The 11,288-nt window shown below is 38.5% G+C and overlaps 2 protein-coding genes across 4 annotated transcripts in view; one reads left to right on the top strand and one right to left on the bottom strand.

Moving 5' to 3' along the window:
- The first annotated feature begins 3,123 nt into the window (after positions 1 to 3,123).
- LOC127977486 (C5a anaphylatoxin chemotactic receptor 1-like) lies at positions 3,124 to 7,986 on the top strand. Of its 2 annotated transcripts, XM_052582372.1 has the most exons (3): positions 3,124 to 3,355; positions 3,848 to 4,404; positions 4,524 to 4,805. In XM_052582372.1, the coding sequence occupies exons 2-3, from the start codon at positions 3,853 to 3,855 to the stop codon at positions 4,656 to 4,658; spliced, it is 687 nt and encodes a 228-aa protein (XP_052438332.1). In that variant the 5' UTR covers positions 3,124 to 3,355; positions 3,848 to 3,852; the 3' UTR covers positions 4,659 to 4,805. The 2 variants fall into 2 exon arrangements, with proteins under 2 accessions (XP_052438332.1, XP_052438331.1); XM_052582371.1 differs by having other exon boundaries at positions 3,848 to 7,986.
- Positions 7,987 to 9,023: 1,037 nt separating this feature from the next.
- LOC127977485 (dapper homolog 3) overlaps positions 9,024 to 11,288 on the bottom strand; it is a 34,621-nt gene continuing 32,356 nt past the window's right edge. For both annotated transcript variants that reach the window (XR_008158247.1, XR_008158248.1), the window contains exon 5: positions 9,024 to 10,458. The gene's annotated coding sequence lies outside the window, so the exon portion shown is untranslated. The remainder of the gene's footprint in view (positions 10,459 to 11,288) is intronic.

Here is an 11,288-nt window from a genome sequence, read left to right as displayed (position 1 = left end):
AAATGTAACTTGCAAAATGTTAATAAAATATAAATAAATTAAAGGGCTTTAATGCAGCAACAATACACTTGTACAGCTATTTATTTATTAATTTATTTATTCACTAAATTTAGGGGGCTCAAAAGGTCACAAAAATACACAAGTGAGTATGTGAGTATATGAGAGCAACGAATAGTAGTTGTGACTTGTGACTGTTCCACTGCTATTCCAACTTGTAGGCCTAATTCAGATTTGTTCCGTATGCCATGATCTCACTATATAACAGAGGGATGGAGTACCCAGAGCCCCAGGACATGGAGGAATACCCAGTTCAGACAAATGGGGACAGACTGCCCTTTCAGGTAAAAAACTCATGAGTCATCGTTCATCCTTTTGTCTTTTCTGTGAAGTCTGTCATGAAATAGGGTAAATTTAGGTAAAATGGATAAGGTTTTGCCTCGCAAACACTGTGTAGATTTTTTTATATTGCTGTGTCAACATTGGCTCATCCAATCTCATGAGTTTGGCGTGGGAATATCTGTTTGGAAAGTGTACAGCAATTCCATTAGTGGTGCCATTATTTGCACACAGCAGCTTCAATCTACTCATTTGCAGACTTAAAGAGTTACTAGGTATTGCATCAACAGTGTGGTCATGCTGAAGCAATGCTTATCTAAGTATTGTTTTATTTGATTACAACTGCTGTTCCCTCACTAGTTTTTAAGCAATAAAGATCCCAAAGCAGATTGCGGCATCACATATGCTAGAATTTCACAATGGTGTTGAGTTTCATCAGTTACGTGATGGACATGAACCACTGAAGATTTCTCTGCTGTCTCTCTTTCCTTTATTTTGCAGATCTTCCCAGATCCAGTGGAATTAGTTTTGAGTACTGAAGGATGTCTGACTTGCGTGCCGCAGGAAAAGGAGCGCCAGCCGTCCATCGTGGTGGAGCCGACTGACGTCAGCGAGGTGGAGAGCGGTGAGCTGCGCTGGCCCCCAGAAGATGTGGGCTTTGACGAAGATGAAGATCTGTTCTTGGGGCAGTGCATCCCACCTGCTAGCATCGCAGACTGGGGGGAGGATGAGGAACAGAGCTCGGTTACTGAAAACGACCAGCAGAACACATCTCTTTTAGGTACTTTCACAACCATTCAGAACCACATCGAGACCCACACAAATTGTGTTGCCTTCCTTTGGGGGTAATTTGGTGGGAAAACAGTGGTTATCAGTCGAACTGAACATGGTAAAACATGATAAAACAGATCTGAGAGTACTACACTTTTCAATGAAGTCATATTTTTGTAGACCAACCTGGAAGTTTGTAGCACACTAGTTTCCCTGATAAAACCCCAGTAAGATTTTATTTCCCCCACTGGCTGTTGGATTATTGCAGAAACTAAGCTCTGTGAATAACAAAAATTATGATTCTTACAGTACATGCTTTGTTCATAACGATAATCTTCACAAATGAAGATGTTTTGCACTTTTGAAGCCTAAGTAAAAAGCTAAATAAACTACATCATGGCCACAAGACTTCCAACAACTCTTTATTTGAAATCTACAAGTTGGAAAGTTTAAGAATAGTTTGCAAGAATGTGATTATGAACACAACAAGGCTGTGAAAGCAACTAGAGAGTTGAATGAATAGCTGTTGGGTATGATGACATCTCATGTCCCCGACAACCTCCGTAGTCCCATTAAGCCTTTTTTTTTTTTTGTCTTTTTTAGATTTTCAAGTAAAATCTTATATATACATCACAAGTGGGTATTACTGATCATTTTAATGTCAAGGAATAGGATGCGACTGGAAGTGTTAAAATGCTAACTTTGTTTCCAGGTTATGGCATACAAAAATATGCAATTCTTGCAGAACTCTGTTGGTAGATAAAATAATGCTCAAATTAGCCAAACTATCAAACATACAAAACCCCATAGAGCAGGGGATGTGTGGAGCCATGAACTTTCAGACTGAAGTTCCATGGGCTTAAAAAAAACATAGCAGTGGTTTCTGCAGGAAATCAGTTTACTTCTCTATCTTGCTCCTAAACCTCACTGTGGGCAACAGATGTTGCAGCCAAAATGGGTTGTTGCTAAACTACTGTATATATGTATATACGTATTGCTCATTTTTAGTTTCATTTACATTAGAGAAGTCTGGTTGCTTTAGTTTTGTTTCAATTTCTCTATCTGTCTATCCATCTGTATGTAGATCTTCAAACAGAAGACTTTAGGGACGACACCCCGACTCTACCTCCAGAGAGTGCTTCAACGCTGAACTGATGCCCAATGAACCCTTCCTGTAATGACTTTATACAGTAGGTCATTACCATGAACCCTACACTTATTAATAAACTCTTCAGGAAATGAGAGGAAGGTTACTGAAGACCAATGGGACTGTGCGGTGTAGACTGTGGTCTGGACACTTTCCGTAGACTAGAAAAAAAAAAAGCAACAGAAACTTGTGAAGACATTTACTGAAATGAAATCATATATTGTAATATAGTGGCCCATAGAGTCATTACAGTCTTTCGTAGGTTTTTTCATGAAAAATTATTATTTATTTTTTTCTGTATTTTGGCATTTAAACCAGTCAGCATGTTCACATTCCCCCTTATCATGCAAATCTGAAAGAAAAAAGAGAAATCATCGAAAAAATGGGAAGGAGCATAACAGAAACTTGCATTTTAGTGACACCACTTATCTTCTGTAGAAGTGTTATGTAAAAGAGTTCATGTAAAGAGTTCAAATGTGTTGTAATGGAATATTTCTTTCAACACTTTGAAAGAAAAGTTTAATTTTGTGCCGTATTTGTCCCTTTCTTCTTTTATCCATGTCAGTTGCATTTCTGTGATATTCATCTGCATTTTAACTTTATAAAAATACTTTTAATTTTAAAAATACAGCACATTGTGTATGTTTATAACAAACAGAAACAACTATTTTTTCCAAAGCAACTTTGTCACTAAGTTGTTGAGAAGCATTTGTCTATGCAAAATGTACATACAATGTTTTTCCTCAATTCAAAGCAATAAAATGCATCAGTACGACTAGTGATTCTTGCCTAACAGTTTTGTCCAATCACATCACAATAACATGACCCTAAAAAAGGAGAACAACATCTGCTGATACAGATAGCTAGACATCATCCTTCTCTTCTCTGTTCCAGTTACAAATGAGTCTCCCAATGAGTTTAGAAAGTTTTTAAAGACCAACATCATGTAAAAGTGCTTGTAAAACATTGCTAAGGAGAAGGCTCTGCACACCACACTTCACCTGCAATTGTTTCCTGGTTATAAGAGACACAAAAACAGACGAGCTGAATCACATCTGGTGTAGGAGATCGGTATAACTTCACAGCGTGAAATTCTGAGAGGTATTTTTATTGTTCATTTTCCTTGATTTTTCACACTTTTAGAGTTTCATTTATGTATTGTTGAACTGAATAAAGAAAAACAAAATGTTTCTTTATTCCGAGAAGAAAAAGAAAAGGAAAAAGATTTTCATTGTATGGACACTTCTTTCATGTTCCACATAAGAAAGAATGACTTTACAATGAAGAAATTATAACATGATTTTCATTTTTTTTTTTTTTTTCAAAATGTACTTTTAAGAAGACAAACTTTAAGAAACGCCTTGCAATTTTTTTACAATGACCTCTTAAGTTGTAAAAGATTCATAAAAAAACAAAACAAAACGTGTCTTCACATTTGCATCATAAAGTTGCAACGTTTGACTCTTTAAGATGAGATTTATTTATCAAATAACATGACCAGACTCTTAAATAACCACTAGACACTTCTTTAAGGGTTTTAGCTTTGAGTAACATTGAAGATTTACTGTTGTTTGTCTGTTTCTCATTTCACAGCTGAAATGGAGGAATTTGACTACATTTACCCTGATTACTCTAATATGACCGACTGGTGTGAGGGGGTTGCAAACTGCACCCCTTTAGTGCTCCCCACTATATCCCCACTGTCCAGCATTGGCTCTCGGCATTGGATCACTCTGGTCTGCTACCTCATTGTGTTCCTGCTGGGTGTCCCGGGGAATGCTCTGGTGGTGTGGGTGACCGCGTTTCGAATGCCGAACAATGTGAACGCACAGTGGTTTCTGAATCTGGCCATCGCGGATCTGCTGTGCTGCTTGTCGTTGCCTCTCCTCATGGTGCCACTCGTCCAGGACCAGCACTGGCCTTATGGTGCTTTGGGTTGCAAAATACTCAGCGGTTTGCTCTACATGATGATGTACTGCAGCGTTCTGCTCCTGGTCGTGATCAGCTTGGACCGTTTCCTACTGGTGACCAAACCAGTGTGGTGCCAGAACAACAGGAACACGAGGCAGGCCCGCTGCGTCTGTTTGGTCGTCTGGATTCTCGCTCTCCTCGCTGGTTCCCCTCAGTTTGCTCACATGGAGATACATGAAGTGAGCAAGACTAAGATTTTATGCCATGGCAAATACAATGGCTTAGGTCATGCATGGTCCGTAACTCTTACCCGCTTTTTTCTGTCTTTTCTGCTGCCTTTCCTGATCATCTGCATCAGCCATTGGAAGGTTTACCTCAAGACAAGCTCTGGCCGAGGGCAAAAAGGCAGCGACAAGTCAGGCCGGGCGCTACGTGTCATCCTGGCATTGGTGCTCAGCTTCTTCCTATGTTGGATTCCTTTGAACATTGTTGATATTCTTCAGTTAATAATGCAAAGCCAACCCCATCACATTCAAGCCAACTTGCATCTAGCCAGTGTGCTGACGCTTTGTTTAGCTTACATTAACAGCTGCCTGAACCCGCTGCTATACGTATGTCTTGGCCGCGGTTTTAAGGAAAATCTGATTAGCTCACTGCGAAGTGTGTTTCACTTAGCATCCGAGGCACCGCCCCATCGAATCAGCATGACTGCAAACAGTAAATCAACCACAGACGGGTTCAGAGAGGAGCCAATCTATTCAAATACCATCCCCAGGAATCATTTGTAGGTTTATAGAAATAAACCTACACATTGGACATGCTGCTCAACTAAGATGAACAAACTTGTTCACCAGTAACCAGTAGGCTATAGTAAATCTCTCACCTGTCATAGTTAATCAAAAACAGCAGAGCACAGTTCACTATGTTAACATGCACTTATTTTCACTAATCAAAATTAATCCAGTTTTAATTCAGATTCTGGAAGTTGTGTTTATATGAGCACTAAACCTTATAGTCTGATTCACATATATTTGTTTATATGCACACTGCACCTGTTGCGAACAAAACTTAAAGTGCATGAAACAGAGAAAGCCACTACAAGAATGTTGCAATCGTCCTATCTGTAAGCCCCGCCCACTTAGTTAATGTTGCGAACTCGGACAAACAGTTGCTGAGTCCCAATTCGCCTACTTATACTACGACCTAAAAGTATGTATTTTTTTTTTGTGAGGGAAAAGTACATACTTTTGAGTGTGTAGCAAAAGAGTATGCACGCTCTGGGACATACTTCTATGACGTCATGCAACATGAATGACAACGTGGTTGACTAGTTACGCACACCACAACTGTTAACGTTTCATTCATTCTTTATGTCCAATAAAATTTTATTTACTATTCCCATCATTTTTTCTCATCGTTTTTTTTCACAATACATATTTCTATGTGTGTTTCTACCAAGTTGAGGAGTGAGGAAGCAAGGCTGCGTCGTAGAACCAAACGCAGGACGTTTGTGAGGCGGCTGGTTCTGAAGTTCATGTGCAATGTGTGTAACGAAATAAAATATAACTTTAATTAGGGTTAAACATTTGAATTCTCACACTTAAAAGCTGAGGGCGCATCTCCGCTGCTGCACCCGGCTGCCATGTTTATATCACCACAAAGCCATCGCAAAGCTCCTCCCTCCCGTACGCAATGGGTTGTGGGCAATATTAGCACTTAGAGTGTGCATTGATCTGCACTTCGAATTCTAACCGGAAATAGTAGACCATCCGGGTATCTTTGGAATACTATTTTCAACATACTACGATTTGGGACGTACTAATTCTAGTTTCGCATACTATTTAGGACGGATAGTATGCGAATTGGGACTCAGCAAGTGTTTCTAACTGTCTTACAATGACAGCTGTCAGTGTGAAAACCTTTGTATCTTTCGATACATTTTGGACACAGAAAGACCACCATTCAAAAGCAACTTAAATATTCAAAGGAGAGATATGAAATATTTTAAAATTAATATGATAATGTGTGAGTATTAATTTGCAAGCGAGGGTTTACAGATCACAATGCAAGCGGAAAAAGCCTCATGTTACGTTCGTCACGATCACAGACAACAACAACCCGGATCAATGCTGTTTATCTGTCACAGGGTGCGATTACATTAATTTACATTTAACCAGTTTAATATAAGAGACAGTGAAATGTAGACCTTCACTTATGTTTTTATTTTTTTGTCCTACACTGTACACGACGTGAGAACAGTCCGCTATTTAGATTTGTACGCTTTCTTCTGGATTAAATACAACATAGTTGATTAGCACAGAAAGTAGTTTTGGCTGTTTGTAAATTTGGACAAAAACGCAGTTACACACTTATGGAAGCCATATTGTGAATGTAGGCTTCCACACCAAAATAAATGTTAACAACAAACTGTATCAAAGGTGCACACATAACAATTAATGTAAACTTTCGATGTGTTTTATTTTGTTCTTCGCATTTGTAAAATGCCTGCTGCTCATGAGCTTGACTAACAAGTAAGGGCCAGTAAACAGTGAGTGTTAAAACTGAATTTGGCAAGCTAGTGCTGAGACTCCCAGCCGTGAGCTGTGGCTTTTGGTGTATATGGGTGAGTTTCGAGGCCACATATGTATATTCACCTGCAGCTTCTTAAAAAAAATTCCACAATAACTTTCTGTTTCTGACATAAATCAACACAGAATTAATGGCAAATTCATATATTGTTACAAAGTATTCAACTATTATGGACACTCTAGTTACCTCAGCAAATAAACATGAACGATCATCTCTTCCTCTTTACTTCTAGTTACCTCAGCAAATAAACATGAACGATCATCTCTTTCACTTTACTTCTAGTTACCTCAGCAAATAAACATGAACGATCATCTCTTTCACTTTACTTCTAGTTACATCAGCAAATAAACATGAACGATCATCTCTTCCTCTATACTTCTAGTTACCTCAGCAAATAAACATGAACGATCATCTCTTCCTCTTTACTTCTAGTTACCTCAGCAAATAAACATGAACGATCATCTCTTCCTCTTTACTTCTAGTTACCTCAGCAAATAAACATGAACGATCATCTCTTTCACTTTACTTCTAGTTACATCAGCAAATAAACATGAACGATCATCTCTTCCTCTATACTTCTAGTTACCTCAGCAAATAAACATGAACGATCATCTCTTTCACTTTACTTCTAGTTACATCAGCAAATAAACATGAACGATCATCTCTTCCTCTATACTTCTACTTACCTCAGCAAATAAACATGAACTATCAACTCTTTCTTTTTACTTCTATGAATACCATAAATCATGGCAAACTTATGGCTAAACATTGATTTTGAAAACCATAGGTAAATTATTTTAAAGCTAAAATGTTGTCTGAATATGGGTTAGCAACCTAACTGCACTACAAGTCTAAATATAATAGCACTCCATGGCAACTGAAAACAAAAGCTGAGCAATGAACATAATTCATGTGCTTTAACGTCTCCTGCTTAATCATTGTGAACTGTAAGTTTGTGTTGCTGTAGCATTTTTCATCACACTGCTTATCGTTTGTAGATACAATCAGTGTTCGAAACACCCCCACCGCCCAAACTATAATACTTGTTGATTTTATTTGTTGATTGCTTGATTGAGTGTTTGCAAGGGGGACCTATTTATGGGGAGCTTTGACACATTTCAAACAATGTATATAATCTGCTTTTTGACCATATTTTAACAATTTCTGTATAACTAATCTTATTCTGTATAAACATTGCAAATATAAAATAAAGATATAAAAGTTTTAACACCCATCTGGAGATTATGAACTTTTTTCTGGTATTTGCTTTATCTTCTGTTTTAAAGGCACAATGCATAAGATTTCATGCATCTGTGTATTTATGCTATGCCAAAAATTCCCAAGGATTTGTAAATCCAGAGAAATTCCCACTTTAATTAACAATGACTCATCCCTGGTCATTATCCCCTATCAATGATGTAATATCCCTCATAATCAGTTACCGCTTGTAGAAACGATGGCAACACACGGACACAAATGCTGTAGGCTACAGTTAAACTACATTCATTATGGCTGTCAAAAATAAAATGAAAAGTGTTGACTGCAGCATTAAATGCAAATCTAATCTATGCTGCACCATGATTTTGTTTCCCTCTTTTACAGTGTTGAACATTATAACCAATGACACACGAGTCTGCTGAGTTTATGAATGCATCCAAGAACTTCCTCCTTTATAGCGACATCAAGCTTTGCCTTTGTTATTGTTTTGAAAATGCAACCTCTGGTGATGAAAATGTAATTCTAACTGTAGAGTGACAAGTGAAAGCGAAGTGACGTGTGGCCAAGTATGGTGACCCATACCCAGAATTTGTACTCTGCATTTAACCCATCCAAGTATGCACACACACACACACACACATGCACGCACGCACACACACACACACACACACAGTAGTGAACACAAACACCCAGTTAGCAGTTTGGTACCTTGCTCAAAGGTCTCACCTCAGTCGTGGTATTGAAGGTGGAGAGAGTGCTGGTCATCCCCCCCCCCCCCCCCACCTACAATCCTTGCTGGACCTGAGTCTCAAACCTGCGACTTTCAAGTTATAAGTCCGACTCTCTATCCATTAGGCCATGACTGCCCCAGATTTTAAGTACCTGTCAAGGATAATTGTATTTTTCATTCAAAAACAGGGAACAAATATGCCATCTTTACACCATTTCTGTCGAGTCCTACATAGCAGATGTATTAAATTACATAAATAAATACATAAACAATAAAAAACGATTTTGCTACATCACTTCAAATCACACTCACGGATGACTATGAATATGTTTATTTACAACATGCAATGTGCAGGAACATTTTCAAAGACCACATGAAAATCTTTAAAATACACTGTGAGCATGAAATCAGAAAAGGTGAATAATTATTTTCAGGAATGGCATATTTTAACACACTCCACACTGGAATCTATTTCCACTGTACAGCACAGGTAAAGGAGTTTGTCTGTGTAGCAGCAAGAAAATGACATTTCCCAAGTCCTCCAATGCACTAGGTGGCGCCAGTAAAGAAGCTATGTGACATCAAATTCATACAGTATAAATACTAACCAATTACTATAAATGTTGAAAAATTTCAGTACACTACAAATGCATTTTAACAAACATGCTACAAAATATTCATCAAGCTGACTTCATTCTTATGAATGGATAAGGTATGTGCAAACTAGAAACAACACCTGGGACATGGCAGGCAAAGTGGTACGTAGTACTGATAAAGATGCCTCCATTAGCACTCCAGGAACATCCTGTCATGTGTGTAAGTCTTGAAAATGGCCTTTTTAAAATGCTAAGCTAATGAGAATCAATTTCTCTTCATGCTGCAGATTGCTCTGAGTTCCTAGTAATTCCTGTTTGCTTGTGGAAAGTCCCAGACATTTCGGACTGCATGATGTTATCATTATGAACATAGTGTTAAAACGTCATTGCGAGCCACACTCTTCACAGTTCAAGCCCTGGCTCGAGGTCCTTTCCTGATCTTGTTTACCTCCCTCTTCTTAAAATGGCTTTATTTAGCAGGGAAAGCTACAATATATAGCAGTATTGTTAAAAATATAAGATTTATGAGCATGCCTTAGAACTTAAAGCTGAAGAAAGGGATTTATAAACATACACAGTCATACTTAAAGGGATAGTTCACCCAAAACTATAAATTCTGTCATTTACTCACCTTCATGTCATTCACATGCAGAACAAATATTTTAAATAATGTTGGTGATCAAACAGTTTTGGTGGCCATTGACTTTGTTGTATGGACTAAATACTATGTGATCCTTTTGTGCTCCACAAAATAAAGTCATATAGGTTTGAAATGACACGAGGGTAAGTAAATGATGCCAAAATCTTCATTTTTTTGTACAAACTAATTCATGTAATCATATAATATTGTAATGGGTTTGGTGTGCTTAGTGGGTTTGATTTGTATCTTGTCCTTGCATCTCATCAAATATTTTATTAACAAGAAGAAAGATACTATAATCCCAGAGGTAAAAATAAGGAAATCAAGATGCTGCAAAAAAAAAGAATTTTTTTTTCTTAAAATGAAATTAAAAACAAGTGTATATATCTGGTTTAAGTCTGACATCACGTCACAGTTTCCTGTCTAAATGCTCTATCAGATCCCAAAAGCAAGCAACAAACAGTGCTGATATACACCCACAGTTTGCTGTAGAACTACTAAAAAAAAACATGATCCTAACCTCACACATTTTTTCTAAATAAATAAAATATTGTTAACCATAACTTTGTGAGGCCAGAGACTGTACACTGTGAGTTATGTGCTATAAATGAGTACTCATAAATAACTGTTGGGACAGTATTCTCATTTGAAATGGAGTACAGGCTTGGACCCGAAATCAGTATTCAGTACACCACATATAATGTAAGAGTATTACATAAAGCTCTCAAATGAATTTTAAAGGATAAATGGGCAGAGATGTTCATGGCCAGACTCAGACCGTGGTCATGAGTTTGAGGGAGCCTGAACGAAATCGCATGATCTTCTTTTTGAGCGCATGTGAGGCTTTAATCTTGACCACGGCATTGGAGGGATTCTGAGAAGAAGAAAGGGACGGTGTCAAGCGAGGGGGCAGTTGCTGAGGCCAGACCAGCCCTCCGCTCTCATCTGAGTCACTGGACACCGAACTGTTTCCTGGAGAGAAGGTCTCACTCAGACTGGAGTTGGACCCATCGGTCGGTGCAGTAGCGGCCTCTTGCACCCTCAGGTCCTGCTCCACAAATTGAACGGTGCGTTTGGCGGGTAACTGATTTAGTTTGAAATCATTAACGTCTTCTCTGAATATCCCGTCATCTTCTTCTTGACTGAGGTCTGCCGAGGAGCACCACAGCCGCTGATTAGATGGATACAGTTCGTCGCTATGATGCTTGCCCATGTCCCGTCCCACAGTATAATATTTGTGCTCTGGTTGGGCGGTCCACCCTTGAGATACGCAATTGTCTTCTGACCGAGAGCGGGTGGTCGACTTCGTTTGGCTATCTCCTTGAGTTGTCCACCTTTCCTCTGGACTCC

The sequence above is a fragment of the Carassius gibelio genome, chromosome B18 (genome assembly GCF_023724105.1).
Source record: "Carassius gibelio isolate Cgi1373 ecotype wild population from Czech Republic chromosome B18, carGib1.2-hapl.c, whole genome shotgun sequence".
In the NCBI taxonomy this organism is placed as follows: domain Eukaryota; kingdom Metazoa; phylum Chordata; class Actinopteri; order Cypriniformes; family Cyprinidae; genus Carassius; species Carassius gibelio.
The sequence above is the reverse complement of the archived record's forward strand: the minus strand, read 5'-3'. Positions and strand labels throughout refer to the sequence as shown.

Excerpts from the sequence above, each read along its gene's own strand:
- LOC127977486 (XM_052582371.1), top strand. The coding sequence starts at position 3,853 with ATGGAGGAATTTGACTACATTTACCCTGATTACTCTAATATGACCGAC.